The sequence below is a fragment of the Vicugna pacos genome, chromosome 3, assembly GCF_048564905.1.
Source record: "Vicugna pacos chromosome 3, VicPac4, whole genome shotgun sequence".
Taxonomy (NCBI): domain Eukaryota; kingdom Metazoa; phylum Chordata; class Mammalia; order Artiodactyla; family Camelidae; genus Vicugna; species Vicugna pacos.
The window spans coordinates 72049813-72071758 of NC_132989.1; the positions used below are offsets into that span (position 1 = coordinate 72049813).

Below are 21946 nucleotides of genomic sequence, written 5' to 3' on the forward strand. Positions count from 1 at the left end.
AAAAAGGCTTTCTTTAAAACTAAGATTTGACTTGCTCAAGTGAAAATAGTTATCCAACTGGCAACTTTAGGGAAAAAACAAGCAATGGGAGATGGGTGAATATTTTTCCTTTCTGATCACAGCTCCCTCCTGGTAAGGACGGCAAGTCTGGGTGGATTTAGTATTCCTCCTTTATTTTCATTTTTAATAAAGGGAGGTTGCATTTGAGTATGAAATGTGTATTTTATTACAGTTCCACACAATTTTAAAATTTCAAAGTAAAATAGTGAGGTAAAAGGTATTTATTGACACTGACCAAAACATATACAGATATTTCTGAAGAACCACCTGAAAGCATTTCCCGGTTTATTTTCTCACAGAGAGACCCGTATTACCCTGAAGGCAAGACGTACCGGTTTTCCTCTGTGGAAAAGCACATACAGGCAACAAGCTTCACCGGGGAGCCGTTCTTGTCCTGAACTAGCTGCAGCGTGGAGCTCCTTCCAGGGAGTGCAGGCCGCTGGCGACAGGCCAGCCACCAGGAGCACGGGCGCCCACTACTGACGCTTCACGTTAGTAGCCAAGTTTACATCCAAACCGACTCGTTGCGGCTTTGCCTCTGGGCTGTGTTGAATGATGGATGATGCTGAACTGTGGCTTCAAAGCCGACAAGCCTTAGGACCAATAAAGTGTATCTGAAAAACCTCTGGCCCAGGTCCTGAGTCCAGACTGTGTCCACAGCAGAGTGGCCGCCCGGTCAGGGCAGATGTCCAGACAGGACACCTTGGTTGCATGGTGACTGTAACAGATCACCACCAGGTGTGACCCCTTCGATGTCCCAAAGACTAGCCAAGAAAAGGCCTTTTCCACATCCTCCTCTGTCTCTGAGGGCACTGAAGTCACTCTCCTTAATTAGCTGCTGTGATGGCGAAAGTTTGCACAACATGAGTATCACTCTTTCTGTCCGAACTGCTTCGTCAAGATTTTAAAGGACACTTTGAAAAGCAGATGATCCAGTAGAAAATATAACATGGAAACTTAGGGTCCTAACAACTTGGAAAATATTTTTGCTTACTTAAGTTAATTTCTCCTCCAGAAATCTGAAATTAGGTGTGGTAAGTGAATGATCATTACAAACAGCTGCTTTCAATAATTTAATTATTAGACTCATGCCCCCAAATGAACTTGCACGAAACGTTAAATATTACTCCTAAAGCAATGTGGACGCAGTCACACACACATCAGGAAAAGGAAAAAGAAATTTCTCCCGAAAACACCAGTGTTTTGTTTTGTTTGGAAACACAACAACACAGTTAGAGGTAAACAATATTTTCTTCTGCTCCATCTCCAGATTCCCCATCTGGGCTGGTCACTCTCTGTAGACTGAGCTTTGCTTCTGCTATAAATGTCTGCAGCTGAGGGCCGTGTGGATTGGAGTCGCTAAGGGGTGGGTATTCAGTCTGAGAGATGTCCAAATCTGCAAAAGACAAGACAGCACAGGTCACAGAAGAGTCAGCTTGAGACCCACAAGGCAGGTGACACTCAGGCAGACCCCCCTAAGACTGGGAAATGCCACGGCCACAGAGCCAGCCGCAGAGAGAATGACAGAGTCCAGTGAGGAAGGAACAAAATGCATACCTAATGCCTTAATCAAAAATATTAAAATGTTCGGTTATGTGTACAACTGTCTCCTATGGCTAAAGATAACCTTTACAAAATACTCCCAGGGAAACATCAAATGAATAAAGACGTCACCAGTTGTGGGCTGTTAGAACACTGGGACTGCTGAGAAAGGGGTGCCCAGTTAGTTTTAAAGGTGGTTCCACGTCTGAGAAATACAGTATCTCCTCTAGCTCTGTGCAATCAGCCGCATTTGCATCTGCACAGCATCCTCCCTCAGAATATCTCAAAGTCAAGAACTGACCTGAAGACTCAGATAATGTACCTGGAGTTTTACTGATGGGCAGTAAGGGGCCAGGAGAAAGGAGATGAAGGCTGGAGACCCTCCAGCCCCAGCAGTATACAAATCTGTTAACACCATACGAATCATTTTGCAAGAGCAGCCAGGTTCCTGGGGGAAACCGTTCCAGTATCGACTGACTGGCTTTGTTGTTTTTTTTTTTTTCTGGTTACCTAGCAACAGCAGGGCATATCTGTTTTCTTCTTTTCTGGTAAAAACCTTCTAATACATGGTTTAAAGGGAAGGCAAAGGTGGCTTGTGATTTGGGGGAAAAGCAAGGTTCCTGCTGCAGACCACGTTCTCCACGTTGTTCCATGGACCACCATCCCTGAAGCCTGGCTCTGTGGCAAAGTTACAAACAACCAGCTTCAGCTGGAGCAGGAAGCAGAGGACATGTGGATACCCAGGTGGGAAGATGGAGAGCCCTGAGGGCCGCCTGCTCTTTCTTTCAGTCATTAACAAGAGGCCATTATAATCCTGGCCACATTTTATTCAAAGCCTCTATCATTTAGATGGATACACAGAACTGCTGGCATGCTGATGACAAAAACGCTTGTAACTCTGACCCTCCTGACAAGGCTCTTCAGTTATTAGGGAGGCAGGTAGCAAAGCCTGGCAGGAATGAAGGGCCCAGAGTCCTCACAAGGCTCCACCTTCAGGGACGTGGCTTCCCCACTATACTTCCTTCCACCACTGCCTCCACAGGGAGTAGACACCAGTCACCGGGAGGGGCTGACCTGTGCCTCGCCTGAGAAGCTGAGAGGACCCTGGGAGGAAGGGAGAGCCGGGGGAGGGGGCGCTGCACTCCACAGCTTTGCTCAAAGGTTTAGGCCATCTCACACACCTCAGATATCCATTGACACTGGGATGATGATTCTCGTGACCCTCATTCCAAATCCTGTACCTCAAATACCGGGAACTCACTCTGATACTGGAAACGTAACTCTGGAAGATGCCTCCAAGTACCACCACGTATAGAGTGTTCCAAGTCTTCTACAGTCATCGTCTCTCTAAGCCTCAAAATACTGTAACTCACAAAGTACAGGTTGGGAAACCGAGGCTCAGGCCAGTTACACTCTTGCCCATCACACAGCCAGGAAGGAGTCTAGGTGTGAACTCGGAGGGCCATTGCCATTTGCCCATCTGCTCAAGATTCTCATGATCCCCATTTCTCCTTGTGCTGGAAATGGCTTGATCATCGTTGCTGAATTAAGAGACCCTGGATGTTTAATAGTTATCCTCCTTCCTAAGGACCACATTTTAAAGAGTCACTTACAAAAAAGAGAGAGAAAAAGACATTCTGAGCTCCTCCCAACTGACATGGTAATTACTATAAAACTAGGAAACTCCCTCATTGAATCAGGTAAACCCCAAAGCCCCCAGGCAGTGATTTCACTATTGCGGTAAAATAAATCAACCTAGAATGTCCTCTGTCCTTTGCCTGTCTGTGGTTATCACACATTTTCTCACTTTCAACTCCTTCTCCCAGGCATTAGAATAAAACCGTTCCACCTCTAAGAATAAATATTCCCAAACTACTACTGATGTTTAATATTATACAACCTGAAAAACAGAAACACACCTCAAAATTTCCATCTAGCAGATACTAACGGATTGGAGAATGGTTCACCCAAGCCGCCAACCACAGTGCTGCCTCCTCGTCAGCAGAAGGTCCAACCAGGGCGCAAGAGACACTGCATGGAGGATGGACAAGCATCCATCGAATGCGGCGGCTGGGAGGTGACTGCTGGTGACAATGCCAGGCACAATGGAAGCCCTTAACCCATGTAAGTTTCCTTCTTCTGGGTATGAAACATGTAGCAAAGAATCCCAAACACTGGTGAGGCTAGGTGTTGGGGAAGCCCCCTTAATGGTTTCTAGCGAAGACTTGTTCAAAAAGCTGAAGAACCCGATACACAGCAGAAAGCATTCTCTTGTCTTAAACTGTAGGCTGTAGTTGAGGAGGACAGAGAACCAAGAATGAACATGGAGGGGGGATTTTTAATTTGTGTGTGAGTATAAGAGGATATAGAGAGAGGCTTCATCAGAATTTCTTCAAATAAGAATAAAAATATAGGAGAAAAACATCTCTTAGACCCAAAAGTGAAGGAACGGCCGAGGCTGAAACCCCAGATGTATTAATGGAGGTTGCTGTGGCTGCATGTCACCTGGAGGGGAACTCAATTTCCTTCTCCGTGTTCCTTCTTGGTTTGTACCTGAACTATTTAGGCGAGGTCAGACTGTCTGGCTTTGAAATTAGAAACCGTCTTGTGATTTCTGATTTTATTGCTCCATTTCAACCCTGAAAGAACTCCAGCACAGCAATTGTGTATTTCTCAAGGTCACCCACCTTTTTCCACACTTTTTACCCTAGAGAGTATGACCATCGTAGAGAACACTCAACTGAAAACACATTTGTTCAAATAAAACCTCACTGATTCAGAAAGCAGAATTCTTGGGGAGTAAAATGAATCATCTACTTTTATTTGTGATCGAAATGGTTGTAAATTACTGGACATAAAAAGAGAATACTTTTTTTTAATAAGCAAAGAAATATTAATACAATCATAATTTGGTCAACTAAAAACCAAGTGCTATTATAAAGAAACAAAACTTCAGACTACAAAGAACCTTTTAATCCAGTGTCTCAACACAACCGTCCCTCTTAGTGGACATAAAAGAAATAATTTGATCCTTACCATCCCTCTGGAAACTTAACAGAATGAACATTATTGACCTTTAAACAAGGACGAATGAGCAGAAACACATAAAAGCCTAGTTAAACCAAGTGGAGAAGCAGAATCTTGGTGCAGGGTTTTTTTTTTTTTCCTATTTAGCTGAACTTTTATTCACAGCCTAAAACTTCATCCTTCACAGGAAATTTCTTTAGATACACTGTAGAGTCTAAGTCAGTCTTCTAACGAAGTTTCTAAAAATTCTCAGTGTCTGCATTTGTCTTGTGGACACGGGGCGGAGAATTCCCAGGCCACAGGCTGCATGGGGCACTGATACCCAGAGACAGCCCCCTAAGTCCCCCCATTTCTAGCCCTTCACTGCAACCTGATGGTTGAGATGTGCATTTATCGTTTTCACACTGTGCGCACCAGCTCTTGGAATTTCAAACAATCAGAGAAGAGGATGCGGGATCTGGGATGATACAACCACAGGGATCAGCTCCTGAAGGGCAGGAAGGAACATGGGCCCCCTCCATCAGCTCAGCATCATGGTCATGCTTTTGAGCCAATGGGACAATTGGTTACTTTCAAGACCAGACTGTAAACTCAAGGTGTAAAATGCGACCATGTGTCATATGAAGAGTGAACAAAGTGTCCCCAAAAGTGAGACATGAATGAAATTTTTCAAACTGCAAGATAAAATGTAAACTTGGGCAAGTCACTTGCCCTCTCTGGGCTTCAGTTCATGAAGGATCCAACTGAAATCATCATTCAGGCCTCTTAAACTTCTTACACTGTAGGAGAATTTTTGCATCTGTGTTTTGGCTCAGTAATGCAGTAATGCACCAAATAATATTCTAGGGGTGCAAGAAATGGAAACATTTTTTTCAAGTGCTCTATGCCCAAGGCATGCAAATTTACTATCTTAGGTTGAATTTAAAAATAATGTTTTTAGGGTAATTTCCAGACATAGATTCCACCCTTCTACTTTCAGTCTTCCCAAAAACATGTATTTGAGTTGAGCCCACCCAGTCCTTAAAGCACAGTATTTGGAAAGTTACTTAATTAGTGCAAATAACGGCCATGGTCAAATAATGGTCAAAATCTGAACTTGATCTCCCCTTCTATGAACAGCAAACTTAAGAGTCATTTGTCATAAAGAACAGAGGTGTCTAGAGTTTTACATATTTAACTCATCTAGTCTTTGCCTTCTTCTGGATTTTCTGGAATAGAAAAGCATTTTAAAACCATGGTAATTTTTAAAGAAATGCTTTGTTTCCATTTAAAAGCACCAGAAGAACTCCCATCATAAACATTAGCTGTCTAGGTCTGAACATTGTCCAGGTCTGAAAGCAGCTCAACACTCCCCAACGGCCAGCAATGCAGAGCTACAGAAAGTACAGTGAGTCTACTGTCGGAATCACTGATGATGCCTTGTTCGGCCCTCCTCCTGTCTTATCCTATTCCATTCTCCCCAACAAGCCTCACAAAACAGATCTCCATGTCTCCTGGGTCTTGGCTCTGCTCTTCTTTATTTTAACGAAGTGTTCTGACTTAGACTTCTTGTTCCTGTATCCCTTGTGCATGTTCCTGAAATCAAACTTCACACTTTCCTAGAATAACACCACCTCCAAAGAAATTGTCATTAATGTTCCAAGTCTGCAAAATAACTTGTATGCCCTATTTAATGATCGATTCATGCTTATACTGTGAAACATTTACAAAATTGTTTCCTGATGGCATTACTGGCAATCACTGTTCTTTTTTCTCAGGAGCTTTAATGCACAGCATTTTCCTTCTAATGGAAAACACTTATTGTACAAAGCTCAAGGTGTCCTCCGAGCAAAGGAAAATTGGTCTGTCTTGCTAATTTTGCTCAACTGCACTTCCCATTGTGAGCCACAAAGTGAGCCTCTGGCATAAAAACCAATCTGGAGTTGATATCTGAAGCCAACAATCTCAGTGTTACGATTCCCTTTATTACTCCTCATGTACCAATACTGCACCTGAAATAAAAGAACTGAAGTGTGCCCTGGGGGGGGTGCACACACACACGCATGCATGATGTACATGTGTACACTTGTAATGTAAGAAACCAAACTTACAATTTTTTTTTTTAGGTTGTGACTGTTAGAGAAAATAAAGTTGGACTTTATATTCTTACTAGTAATTAACATATTGGAAATAATCTGTGTTGGTTACGTAGGTAATGCTGACAAGGAACAGAGCAATTGAAGCAATCAGTACAATGCCGATATGATTATATTAACACAAGATGTGTTATGATCATTAGTCATTAATCAAACACAAGATGTGTTACGGTACACCCATTCTCTCTGGTGTCTGAACTCGGATTTGCTCTCACACTCTTTCTCCCCTGAAGGGCCCCGTGTTAAGGAGTCATGATCTCAGTATCAGCAAGCCCCACGGGAGGACGGGGCGAGTGCTGCCACCTTCACCTCTTCTTTGAGATGCATTTTGAAGCGTGTTTCTCTGAACAGGATACTACTAGGTATTGATGATAAAAGAATACAGTGGTCAAGCAAGTTGATGAAACACTGGGTTAATCAAGTTTTTTTATTAGCAGATTCCTCAGAACTTTTACAGGCTCGCCTGCACTATAAACCTCTGAGAGGGAAAAACTCCATGTGGCCAACCCCAGACTCGGGGAGATTTCTCTCACAGTGTACTCTGCAGCGTCATGTTCTATGCAACACACTCTGGGGAAGGGTGCACTAGCGATGCTCAATCTCTGGTAGACTCAGACAGACAGACAGTAAATGACCAAGGTGCCAGAATAAATCAGGGGTGGGAAGCTGGAAATGGGTGAGGTTTTCCAAAGTCAGAAACTTTTAACCCTGTATATAATGTCTAGAGAGGACTTGGGTTATCACCATCAATAGCTGCTAACACCATTAGAGAAAAGCTGATGGGGAACTTTTTGGAGGGAGGGGATTGAACCTAGGACCCCATGCATGCCAAGCACGTGCTCTACCACAGAGCTACACCCACCATCCCCCAACCCCCAAACTTTATAATGGATGAATCAAGCTGACAACATCTGAACCCATGGATCAATCTTAATATCACAAAAAGAGAAACAGACATGGCAAGCCTCCTGATGGGATGCACAGGAAATATACAACATATATCATTTAGGAAATAGACAACCCTATCTATGAAGATCTTTCATGTCAAAAAAAAAAGCCTGTATCTAGTCAAACATCAAATACCTATTCCCCAGTTGATAGGAAATACAGCCAGAGAAGATTATGTTAAATGACACCATATGGATGAAATCAGCAAAATCTAGAACGCAGAAAATTTTTCAAAAGAAAAATATAATTTTTTTCAGAAAAAAATATCTTTTCAGCAAATAAACAACCCAGTCTTTTCAAGATTTATAAATCTTTTGTAAGATTTTTTTTAAGGCAAGGGAACCTTAGATTAAAGGAGACTTTTAAGAGATACAAACCAAATGCAATATATCAAATTATTTGGATCCCATTTTGAACAAACCAAGGGAAAAAAATTGAGACAATCAGAGAAATGCAAGTACTGACAGTATGATTTTAAGTAAAAATTGTTAAGGTTTCTAAGGTATAAAAATGATACTGTGGTGACGTAAAAAAAAAAGAGTGTGCATCTTTAAGAGAAAGATACTGGAGTATTTTTGGATGAAATGATGGGATGTTCTGGATCTGCTTTAAGGAAGCCTAACATGAGAGGAGAGAAGAAAAGGCACTGATGAACCAGGGTTGGCTGTGTGCTGGTAATCGTTAAAGCTGGGAGGTCATTAAATCATTCTCTCTACTTTTGTATATATGTTTGAAACATTCTATGATAAGTTTTTTAAAAGTCCATAGTCTTCCATATATTTGGAATATAAAATTCTAAAGGTTTCTCTATTATTCCAATAGCCAAGCTTTTGTATGTTTGATATAAACAGAACATTGCGGCAATAAATCAGATGCCTCTTCTGGATGCTGAGTGTGTTTATATCAAGTTTAATGTGACTGTATGACAAGTCATTGGCAAGTGCTGTGTATGGGTTCATGTCTATTTAGAAAGATACACAATTCAAAGAACCTATTCCATAAAATAGATGAGGTTCATTTGAGTTTATAGCTATCCATAAAAATGATACAGATTCAGGTATGGTCTTTGCTCTTGCCTAGAAAGGCTAACATATCCTAAGTGAAATGTAATTCAGAAAAGATCTCATTTTATACCCTAGGTGTATTTGTCTTTGGCCAAAATGAATTGATAAGGTTCTTTCAGAATTTAGTTTCCTATTCTTTAGCCTTTTGAGTTTACATAAAGCTAAAAAGTAATATTTTTTTAAGAAATAGGAACTAAAAGTAGCACGTCTAGTCCAGCAACATCAAAGTCAACTTCAGTTCATAATAATAGTAGGTATCAATAGATACTGTCAAATGAACAGTGAATACGTCATTCAAAAATTCTCTCTAATTAGAGTTGTGGGAATCGCCAATTTGAAATTCTTTTTTTTTGTATATATATTTTTATTGAAGTATAGTCAGTTTACAATATTGTGTCAATTTCTGGTGTACAGCATAATGCTTCAGTTGTACATATAATATATTCGTTTTCATATTTTTTTCACCATAAGTTACTACAAGATATTGAATATAGTTCCCTGTGCTGTACAGGATGTATGTGTTGTTTATCAGATTTTGTGAGAATTCTCCTGTATTTCAAAGCAAGAGACACTCTGCCAGAGTTCAGTAGGTGTTCTTTGCGATTCAGTGGGATTGTAGGTGTAATTCTCGGTCTATTTGTGGGACAGGGCGAGCTGTGAGTCTCCCTACTCTGCCATCTTGGTACCTCCCCCTGAAATTCTTGTTTAGAAAGTACCTTAAAATTTCATTTCTTGTCTTCTCAGCAGCCTCAAACTGAAAATGTAGTCAAGATAGAACTACCTGATAGGGCTTCTATCTTTAAGCCTATTATTATTTGACCTTCAGTCAAACATTAAAGTCAATCTTCACACCAAGCCACAATGGCAGGTACAGCATGATTAGGAAGGAGAGCGCCTAGAACAAACATGGAGATAAACCTAACCTGAAAACAGAACACAAGAGAAACACAAGAAGCTGAAGAAAACATCCCAAACCATAATATCTTCAAAGATATATTTAATAGACATTTCAGCCACCAAACAAGATTCCACAAAGTAGGAGCGATAAGAGAATAAGGGAAATCTCTTAAAAATTAAATATATGTTGGCTGATTTAAAAAAAAATCAGTAGAATAGTAGGAGGTTAAGGTCAAGAAAAACTCCCAGAAAGTAGAACAAAAACATGAAGAAATGGAAATAAAAGGAAAAAAAAAAAAAAAACAGAAAAACCAGAGGATCCAAGGTGTCCAATTTATAACTGGAAACTTCTAGTGAAATAAAACTGAAAAGAAGCAATTTATTTTAAAGAAGAAAATATCCCAGGATGAAAGGAAACACATTTCTAGATTGAAAGAGACTAATGAATAATTAGTAAAAATGATTTTTAACAAAAGGCCACACTAAGGTGTGTAATCAAATTCATCCAAGAAGGAGTAAACAGACAATTCTAAAGGTTTCCAAAAAGCAAGAGCAGGTCACAAACATAGGATTAAAATCAGAACAGCATCAGACGTCTCAACAGCAACCCAGAGAAGGGGAAGAATCAAACCCTTCAGAATTCTGAAGGAAAATAATTTTGACCTAGGATTCTAAGCCCAGATATGTTATAAAAAACCAAATGTAAAGGTAGCAAAAATGAATAAATGAAATGAAAAAGACATTTTAACTAACGGGGGAAAATGTGCTTTCATTATACCTTTTCTTAGGAAAGTTTAGAGATATGCTCCATTAAGTAAAGGAAGATATCACAGAAGAGGAAGGATGGGGCTGAAGACACAGGACCCAACACAGGAGAGGCGTGAAGAGATGTCCCAGGAGACAGCCGCCCTGCAGGCCTGGATACAACAAGGGCGTATTAGAACAAGAGGACAGAGGATTCTGAAAGGGATGTTTCCGGAAAGGAAAATGAAGCTGGTGGATTTTGGAATGTGTTGAGTATATGTAAAATAATATTGATCAATATTGTTGAAAGAAGTAGAGGAACTTGGGAAGAAAACACAGGAGGTGGGAAAAAAATTGAGAATACTGAAAAAATAAGGCAGATGGTTAAAGTTTCAGTAGGACAGAACAGAACAGTCAATAACATTATTTTTAGTAGCTTGTGTACATAGAGTTGATTTTTCTCCACCTTGAAAGAGCTCAGCTCTCACTAATGTCCTTTTCCAATCTTAAAATATCCACATATAACTGTAAATATGATTCCTTGGAAAACTACTTCTCAAAATACAAAATATATTGAGCCCATTCAAAAAGAAGTAATGTGTCTGCATAATTAAGATTGGATACTTTTGAAATTCCAATAGACTGGTGTTAGAACAAACCTTTATGAACAGGCACTTCAGAGAAGAAGAAACCCAAAAAGCGAATAAATATAAATAACGTGCCAAAGCTCCCTGAAAGAATTGAAAAGAATCGAAAGAATGAGTTAGCCATTCCATATCCATGATATCAGCAAACTCTAGAAGCCTAACAATAGTAGGTATCAGGGAGAACCTGGAGAAACTGGAACTCATATATTGCTGAGAGTCACATGACAATTTTACAGAGAAATCAGTAGTACCCAGGGAAACCAAAGACATCCCTGCCACTTCTAGGTGTTCATAATCTAAATAAACTCTCATTCATGTGCACAAGGAAATGTGCATAAAAGGATGTTTACTGAGAATCATTTGTAATAGAAACAAATTTAGAAACATCCTAATTACTCATTAGTAGGATAACGAATATACTGTTTGTTTACTAATTAAATAGTACACAGTAGTTTAAAAATTAACTGTTCTACATGTATGAATATGCATGTTGCATGAAAAAAATAAGTTGCAAATAGACACACACACACACACACAAATATATGGGGGGGAGAGAGGGAGGGGCAGGCCAGTCTATACTATCACTACATTATATGTATCCCTAAACAATATATCTTTTTTTGTTGTTTTTCACTACCTATGTATGTATCCATCAATGATAAACAATGTATTTTTTGTTTGTTAAACAAAGCAAACATATGATATATTGTTTACAGATACATAAGTGTTTAAATGGCATAAAAACATACTACGGAAATGATATACACCAATTACAGGAAATTGATTAATTCTGAATAGGAAAGAAAGAGAAAGATAAGGGGGAGGGATTTTATACCTAATATTTCTTTAAAAAAAAAAAGGGCAGAGAGATCTCTGAAGCATATATGGTAAAAGGTTAACTTCCGTTAAATGCACGCCTGATAACGTATTTTCTATGCTTTTTCGTAAGTTTGAAATTTTTCATAATCAAAACTTTTATGTTACAACTGCATTAAAAGACAGCAATGACTGCAACATGTGATCTTTATTTGCATCCTGAGTCAAAAAAAAAAAAACTAGAAAAAGGACACACGTACGACAGTTATAAAACAACTGGAAATTTAAACCCTGACTATATGTTGATATTGTGGAATTTTTGGTAATTTTTTCCTAGGTGTGATAATAGTTTTAAAAAGAGAGCCTTATCTTTTAGAGACATATACTGAAATGTTACATATCAATAAATGTTTACATATGATTTTCAGAATTTGCTTCAAAATAATGCAGGGTGTGTGTGGTTGAGGGGACAGCCAGGAATCTAGAGGGAACGTTTCTGACACTGAGCGATGGTACATGAGTGGCTCTCACACTCCTCTGCTTCATGTTGTACATGTTTGAAACTGTCCACCCATTCAGGTAGGCAAGAAATACATCAAGCTCAAATTTTACATCAAAACAAATTAAGATGTCCCAACCTCACAGTCCCTGTTAAGAGGTAGGCATGGCTTTTTGAGATTTTCCTGAATTAAATGACGTGTGGGTCTCCAGCTACAAGGACAGGGCAGTATTTTCATAGCATTGAATTCCTCTTAAGGATGTGAGAGACCAGGGACTTCTAAATACCATGGCAATAAAACTGGAAATGGCCTGCTGTGACCCTACCCACATTGAAAGAGTTATGCTTCTCATTTTGCTGAAAGAATTGAATTCACTTCTCTGCCAGGTGAATAATGCAGGAAATCAAGCTAGGAATTTTAATGCTGCATTTACTTCTTACTGGTTCAGCAGAGGGAAAAGCAGCTGTTTAAATTCATCAGCATACAAGATCCAGTGTTTCTGTTTAAACCAGAAAAGGGCAAGCAATTAGCTCAAACACACCCAAGCTAATTAGTTCTACCTACTTCTTAATAATTATGTTATTACCAGACTTTAAAAAAATGGCACTCAATTCTTTCAAGGTATACAAATGAGCGTATTTTTCTCTTGACCTACCACAAAATTATGAGAACTCAAAATGATGCCTTTTTCTGTCCCGAGAAATTGGTATGTACGGTTTTCAGAGCAACAGAGAATTTCTTCTTTTTAAAAACAAGAACCACTTTGTAATTCTTTGAAGTAGCATTTGCTAAGAAACCAAAGCCTGAAATATCTTTTCTGACTGCAGCCTCAAATTTATGTCGCTCAAAAATGATTCTAATTTTAAAAGTACAACATAATATATAGAAAACTGTTTTTGTTCAGTGGAGATTTTCACACACTTAGCATTCTTTCCATATTTATGTTTGCTATCAGAGTAAAGATGACTATATTACATTTCTGGAAATTAAACTTAAATATTTTCAGAAATTGTACCATAAGAGAAGGAGGCAGTTTGCAGAAGAGAGACAAAATTAGGACTTTAAATTACCGAAACAGCAATCAAGAGAGAACATACATCACAAGAGAAAACACTTCTCCCCTTGGAGGTCTCCCTTCCTGCAGGTGAACGTCAATTGTCTTATGCATACAAGCATCACATGCAGCTACTCTAAATGTTAATATTTGTGCTTCCCGACAGGCTGGTGACCTGTAACCAACAATGGAGCCCAACGAAAGCTAATTTCCTTTTAATTATCTGCCTGGTGACACAAATCCCCAAGTTAGCATATATCCTCCTCGTTTTAGACAGATCTCGTCCTTCTGTAAACAATTCTTCTTAAGAAGGAGCCATAGTATCACCATATAATTTAACTTCTCTTTAGTTGAATCGGCCACCAAGAGCAAAGAACAAGTAGCCTCAGCTACTCGACTAGTGACCAGTGGCCCCAGCTCCTTCCAGGCCACGAGGGCCTAAGCACACTGCCCTCCGAAAGCCTATTACGTCACAGAATAGGAAGGTGCCACCACAGACAACTACAAAGAAGGCAGGATAACCTGCCCAACCGCGAATGCAGACCGTCCACAGGTGGACACCACTTCGGAGAGACTGTTTCCATGCAGGGTGGCCAAGACAGGCTTCAGAGCACAGAAAGAATCTGAATGGAGCCTGGCTGGCCAGAATGTCAACAGGGAGAGGTGGCCTCATGTGGCGGTGGCCCAGGTGGAGTTCCCCACTACTGCGAAGGGGAGAAAATACTAGATGCTGTCAGCAAAGGGAATGTCGGGTTCTGGAGGAAATACGAGTTTGTGCACATCAAGAAGAGGCGTGGACGTGTGTTGGAAGAGTAGGTCATGGAGCACCTTGAATGGGAACGTTGGGAGATTTAACTTTAGGAGGTAAGCCTGGCAGCTACTGGTGGTCAGGACCCTTCTATGGTCCCTTGTTGATCTATATACTTGGCTTCACCTACACATGTAGGTCCAAGGGCAGGGGCAGAAGGGAGCTGTTATTCCCCATTTTTTTTTTCTGCTTGGAAAGAGTCCACATTTAGCCAGTCAAGTTTCCATCCCTTTGATGGACAAAGCATTAATTTTTTTTCCAGTTAGTAGAGGGTGTGTTGGAATGAAAACTGTTTTAAGCTTCTTGTCCATTCATTCTTCAACAAACACTGAGGGCCTAGTATGCGCCCTGTGCTGGGTTGGACACCAGGGAAATCGAGTTGAACATGATCTCGTCTCAGCACCCAGGAAGTTTACCGTCTGTACAGGCACTTTGAAAACTGTTTCAGTTTCTTAAAAGTTAAATAGGCATCTATTCCAGGAGGAATTCTATTCCTAGGTATTTAGCCACGAGAAACAAAAACATAATTCACAAAAAGTCCTGGACAAGAATGTCTATAGCAGCTTTATTCCTAAGAGCCAAAGACTAGAAATAAGCCAGGTGTCCATCCACAGAAGACTGGGAAGTAACTGGGGTAAATTCATCAACGCAAGATTCCTCAGTCATAAAAGGGGACCAACTATAGATTCATGCCACAGTGTGGCGGCATCTCAGAAACAGTATGCGGAGCAAGAAAACCTGGGCACATCAAGGTACACTGTATCTGATTCCATTCCAACCTAGAATAAGCAAAATTAACCTGTGGTGATGGAAAGTAGATGGGTAGTAGGGAAAACAAGTGACAAAATATGGTGGAAAGTAATGCAAGGAGCTACTGGACACTGTAAAATCACAAGGAGAGCTCGTAACCCAGATCGGGAGGGTCTGCATAAGCGCCCGGAAGAAGTAACGCTGGAGTCAGGTCTTGAAAGATAAGTAAGAGTTAACCAGGTTGGGAATAAAGGGCAGAGGAGAAGAGACACCTGACAGGGGAAACAGATGAACGGAAGGCGGCGCTGGGGGCGGCAGGGAGCAGAGGGGCTGCTTTCACGTACGTGAAGGAACCTCACGTGGCTGGACCACAGGAGGAGAAAGGCCGGAGCAGCACGAGCGGAGGCTGAGAGATTAGAGGCCAGATCAGGCCTCCAAGCCCAAGCACATAAGCTCTTGTGCTTCTTCAGCGATGACTGACTTCAGCACTCGGCGCACTTGAATAAGCCCAAGAAAGGTCTCCCAAAAGAAGCCCTAGGAGGACCGGACATGAACCCTTGTCCACAGGCCCCAGTGCTGGCCTGGGGCCAAGCAAAGCTCTATCATAAACGTACTGTGTTGGATCTGGTTTTCAAGACAACCCACGTGGTAAGTCATGTTGGGATATGTCATTTGGATTTCAGTTGTTCCTACAGGAGGAAAACATACATTTGAAGGGTGTGCCACACACAATGAGCTGCTTTCAACACCCACTCACAGCAGTGGGTTTTTTCCAGTGTATTTTAAGGAATAGAAGCCCTGCAAGATTCTGGGCTGCAGAAGAGGATGCTGTGGTTAAATCGGTTTGGGAAGTGCCACGTTCGGAGGTTCACAGTACACAGGAGCACAATGGAAGTTTTGAAGAAGCTGTGTAGTCCCCAAACCACCATTTCCCAATATCATCTGACTATGGGAACTTTCCTGTCATGTGCTGTGGAACAGTTTTTGAGAAGTGTCTGTTTAGATAATACTCAAATGAGACATAACACATCCTTCAGGTCCCAGAGCAACCATTTTGGAAGCAACCCAGAGGCTCAAGTGACCGCATGCACTTCCTGACGATTGACTCCTTTCTTAGCACAAGATGTAACAGTAACAGTGACAATAATTGTGTCTACCAAGCGCTTCCAAAGGTTTCAGAATTTTACATTTTGTCTTATAAAATCCTCATACTACCTATAAAGTAGATACTATCAGAAGTCCAATTTTGTAGATGAGGAAACCGAGACACCGCAAGTTTAAACACTCGCTTAAATGTTCACAGGCGGTAAATGACAGAGGCAGGAATCTGAACCCAGGAGTAATTCCCAGGCCTTCGAGCTCAACCCCCACGCCCGGCAGCCATCTCCACTGTCCCAACATAATCAAGTGCATTCATGTGTTCATGCATTCATTGGTGAATCCATTCATTTATTCATTCATTCAAATCCCTCCCTTAAAAGTAAAGCACCAGGAAATGCACTTACAGTTCATGACACTGGAAAAGCATCATTTTAGTCTTTTTGCTGAAATTTGGTTTAGGAGAGGGAAGAAAGTAGATTCTTTTCACCTTTAAATGACAGGGAAATACTGCATTGATTACTTTCCTCACAAGAACATCTATCTCACCTTGATCATTTTGGTCAAAAATGACATTGTTAGGCAGGTTTCCACCCTCGTGTTTTTTTTTTTTTTTCTGGGTCAGTGTTGAATCAGTCATTCAATCAAGCCTATCATGAAATATATTTTCTGAAAATTTCCCGAACTGCACATCCTCAAAGTTAGCCAAGAGTCTAAAAAAACAAAATAATCATCTCTAAAACTATATCTACCATATCTACATATCAAAATTTCTTTATCTCTTATTTGAAGAGGAAATATTTTAATTTACTGGCAGCAGCATTTGTAAAAACTCTTCCACATTCTTACCAGAAGCAATAACTTCTTTGAGTAGGATCACTTTAACGTGAGTTTTCCCAGTACTTTGTTAGCTTCCAGGCTCACACAGTGAAGATTTAGGCTTTTGTCCCCACGTTCATTAAGGTAATCAATTCACGCCCAGCTCAGAGCCAAGGGAGCCCATGAAAGACAAACGTAGTACCTGATCCTTCCTGATGCTTTACCTCAGGCTGCTTGTTCAGTGCATAAAATAACTAAAAATTTAAAAAAAATCTTCGCAGGTAGTTGAGTGGATACCCTTAAAGGCAGCCAAACACATCCCCCCGCCCTTGCAGTGTTGCTGCTCCTTACAAAGGGGAGGGGACCCAGCCCACGGTCCTCAGGGGGTGTACATCAGGGTGTAACTGCACTACCTCACACCGGAGCCCAAAGGCAGAACATGCCCTCACCACTATATGCTGACTAACAGACCATCACATTTTGGCCTAAGCGTTCACTGTCTTCTCCTTCCAATTTCCGTGCCAGTGAAAAGTAGTTTGCATATGCGAAACTGTTTGAGTATATTTTAGAGCTCATGCTAAACAGAAGAATCAAGCATCTGAAAATACAGGATGAGCTCTGCTTTGGGTATCATCTATCATGCCAACTTGGATAAATTAACAAGGAATTAAAACCAGGACAGCTTTTTTCGGTAGGAATAAATCCATCAAGAGTCAGAAGTGTAACCTACTCACTGGAAGTAACAACACAGCTCTGAAAACCTTTAGTTTCTTAAAAGGTACAATCTTAATCAGATGGAATATACATTTAAGCTTCTATATTTGTTATAAGAACAGCCTCAAAACAGAACCATATGGAAACAAGTATAGAAAACACAATCTACACATATCCAAGAGTTTAGGCTTATATAATTTTAAGAATATTTAATACCTCCATATTTACTATGCTAAAATAAGAAAAAAAAAATCCAGCAGAGCTGAACAGTTAACTGCAAGGGTACATCTGAGATGACAAGAATACAAACCTAAGATCCTAAACACACAGATTCTAGAAGCGTTTGGCAAAGCCAAGTACGTGAAGCCTCTTCCTCCTTGACTTCTAGTATCACACCATCCCATCTTCTGCCATCTGCCTCTAGCAAACATCAGTGCCAGGATGGAAACACGCTTCCTTTCTGAATCATTCCTACAAAGACTCCCCAAAATAAGGCTGACTGCACTTGAGCACGATTCCCCTGAATTCAGGGGGAAAAAAACCTAAACTACGGTAATTGTTTCAGTAATTCAGAAGAATCCAGAATCCCTCCCACCTAGATGACTGGTATCTAAACTGAATGAGGTAAACACTCACAGACTCCTATATGAGAGCCCAAACCATCTTTGAGAAAGAGAAACATCAAAGCTCAGAACATACAAGAAAGGACTGAGGCTTCCAAGGACACATTAGAAAACAGAATATTAAAATCACCTGCTCCTTTGGAGTTTTGCATGGAGTGGTCTCTGAGCATGCAACTCGTGTTTTTTGTTGCTGGTGGATTTATGAGACGCAGAGCACAGGGCCTTTATTGCAGTGTTACAACGTTCTGTATGATTAATTGATTGCAAATCACCACACAGGGTGCCAAGATCAGTGGTAGGAAGCAGGTCATTAAATAAAATGAAAACCCTGCCAATGTTTTGCTTGTAAATGTTTCTTCCAAAGCCTTACAACGGCCCCAGTCCCTACAAAATGACCTCAATTCACCTGGGAAGTAAAATCTCCTGTATTTTTGGCAGATGAGCCAAATATTCTACATTTAATCCAAACCTCCAGTATGTTATGTTTTGGGGGTTGGGGGGGAGAGCTGTCGTGTAATGAAATTTGCACAAAGAGCTATGGAAAAGAACTACCATGAAAATAATTAAATTTTGCACAGTCTTACCGTGAAACTGTTCAGTAAAAGGCTCAGAGTCCTCTCCTGCATAACTTGGAACCTTGTAAGACTACATTTTTCCTTAGGTAAAACTTCAAACCAAGCTTTAACGTTTCAAATTAAATTGAATTAATGTCTCATCCAGAAGGAGAATGGATATCCTGGTCCCGCATCCAAGGAAACTCCACAATGATTTATCGTGGCAAATTAACATCTCTACAGATCAAAACTCAGGCCCCGGCTTATTTATTATCTGGCTCGACGTCTGAGCAGAACAACAGGACAAGACTTCTCCCCTCAACCAGCTGTTTCTGGGTACTGACCAGCTGAGAACACACAGGTGCCTTTCAGTCAGTCGGTCTAGGGTAAAGCAAAGGGAGATATTTCTTAAGATGCCACCACCCTTAATTTTAAGATTGCTGTAATAAATATGTGATCTTTCAGGCAATATTTGAAGGCTGACAAGTAGAAGGTGGTGCCAGGGAAATTGGTCCACGTTCTAGGAGTGCACTTAGCTACACAGATACTAATTGTCTTGCCTGGGGAGATACACTGGGCTGTTACACAGGATTTAGCAGAAGAAAAAGCATTTATGAAAGTGTTTCATTGATGCTGAACTAGCTGCCCGTGTTTAGTTCACTGGTGTTCGAGCTACTTTACAGTTCAGAAAGAAATACCCCAGCGAATAGATAGGCTAACTGTTATTGATGTAATAATTAAATGCTACATTGTTTATGTGCCATCTTCCTAAAATGACAGCAATGGATTCATTTCTACTTGTTGAGAATAAATTAAAGCATTTTATGGAGAATGTGTTTTAGCTTTTGGAGTTTTCAGTGACTACCCAGGGCCATTGGTGGCTATATGTACAATGTTCTAAAGGGAAAAGTAACTCATAAAAAGATGCTCTCTAGAGTTGAACAAACTGGTAAACAGGACTGTACACCAGAAAACAAATTTATTTTGACATTAATGAGGAAGGAAAGTTGGTAACTGTTAAAGTATGCTACCTGGAATCCAGGAAGGTCCTCAAGGCAAACAATCTTGTAACAACCTTATAGTTACCCTGACGTTTTAAGGATGCCATCTAACATAAACTCATTTTAGGAAAGTTTTGAAACTCACCTGATCCAGGTAGCTAGCCTGTGTGTCTTAACCACCATCACACCCCACAGGTCTGCTGCTTTTCCTCAACCTCTTTCAATGCCTCAGTCGAGTCAGGCTGTGTGGCTCAAGCTCACAGTTGCTTTCATTTCTGCTAAAGAGTGTAGACCTTGCCTCCTTCATTCATGGCGTAATTATTTATCAGATGTTCATTATATGCCAAACACTGCGCTTGGTGCGTGCGTGAGAGCGATTAACAAAGGAGATACCTGGAGTCCCCCACCCCCTTGAAACTTATTCTGCAGAAGGACAGGGAGACGTAACGTACATTATTACACATGTAATTGATTCAAATTATGAGAAGTGCTAAGAAGAGATGCTTCCGGGTGATTCTGAGCCTTGATTTTTATCAGTTTATCCAGGACCAACAAGGACAAATCAATTCAGAATAACTGAACTCAAAAAGAAATGAAGGTCATAAACCAGAACACAATTTTTACACTTAAAGTGAGAAATGGTTTAAACCAAAATCCTCCTCTTGGGTGTCCTCAACATTTTCTTTCTGGTAGGAAAGCCTATTCAGGGAACTCAAGTATTATTTGAAGTTTCCCTGAGGATATGTTGATATAATGCAAGCATTCTGTAGATGTGGAAGCTCTACACACCACATTGAGGTGTTTAGTCTTTTTTGAAAAGATTTTATTGTGTATTTTTAAAAATTCTTTTTTACTTTTCATTTATTTAATTGGGGGGGGGGATTAGGTTTACTTATCTATTTATTTTTAGAGGAGGTACTGGGGATTGAACCCAGGACCTTGTATATGCCAAGCATGCTCTCTACCACTTGAACTATGTCCTCCCTCTGAGATATTTGGTCTTGTTGCCAGAATATTTCTTACATTTGGTCCTGAAAGCATGGCTGACTGACGTAACCTCTTCCTCTACAGAGAGCAACAAAGGGAAGCAAAAAGCTGTGCTTTCAGGACCTCCCCGCAGGACAGTTCTAGTGATACACTAGCAAACACCTCCACTTGGAGCAATAGGGAAAAGAAGTTAACCCTTTATATCCTAATGTATTTCCATTCTGAGTAAAAAAAAATTCTGCAGTTTATGGGTTTTTAAAAAACCATATTTTAAATTATTAGCTTCCTACTGACATTTAAGGGACGCTTTCATTTCTACCAGCACGCTCCCTTGGAATCACAATTACAATGAATTCTTTCCAGCAGGAAGGGATGAAGCTGAAGTTCACTGGTTCCCAGAACATGTGTGGCTTTCTTTTTCTTTTTCCTTTTTTTCCTTTTTAGAGCTTAGGAATCACGCAGCCGAGTGAGCGTTTGAACTGAGGATCTCTGACATCAAGCCCAGCACTCCAGGCTGGCAGGGCGAGAACAGACCACAGGGTGGCCGCTTTGGAATCACCAGAGGAGAATGTCAGATAAACAAACCTGCGGGCCCAGCCCAGTCCTACCAAACCAGAATTCCTGAACAGAGGAATTCATACTTTGACTGCCTTCTCCCAGAAACCTGATGCACAGCCAGCTACATTGCCCATGGTTCCAGCAGCCAATCCCACCCCTGGCATCTTACTTCTCATCAGCCTCATAGTTAGAAGGTGACCCTTATAACCCATCACAGGATTTGGGTAGCTGGAGTTGGGGGGTGAATCTCTCTGTGTTTTAAGCCACTAGCGTTAACTCCATCCACTATACTCAACTCCATTTTTCTAAATTCATCTTTTCACAGAGACTGAATGAATAAAAAGTTAAAAAGAAAAGTGCCTTATCAAAAAACAGAGACAGCAACCACCGTCTCACAAGAGTGTTGTAAAGAACAAATGATACCATTAACTTAAATATGTTTCTCAACGGCATGAAGTGCTGGTAACATTACATGATTAATTCCTCCCAAGGTGAATTAACTGGGATGAAACTTCCAAGCCAGGAGGACCATAACCTCCTCAATTTAAGTGAAGAAGAAAAATCAGTTAGACTATCTGTTTTCACAAATAAAATTTTACT

At 40.5% G+C, this 21946-nt stretch overlaps 1 protein-coding gene across 3 annotated transcripts in view; it reads right to left on the reverse strand.

Annotated features, from left to right (window-relative positions):
• Window positions 1–202: 202 nt before the first annotated feature.
• ARHGEF28 (Rho guanine nucleotide exchange factor 28) overlaps window positions 203–21946 on the reverse strand; it is a 276600-nt gene continuing 254856 nt past the window's right edge. For all 3 annotated transcript variants that reach the window (XM_072958530.1, XM_031674979.2, XM_072958531.1), the window contains one exon: window positions 203–1456. In XM_072958530.1, the coding sequence (XP_072814631.1) occupies window positions 1293–1456 (164 nt within the window). In that variant the 3' untranslated portion in view covers window positions 203–1292. The remainder of the gene's footprint in view (window positions 1457–21946) is intronic.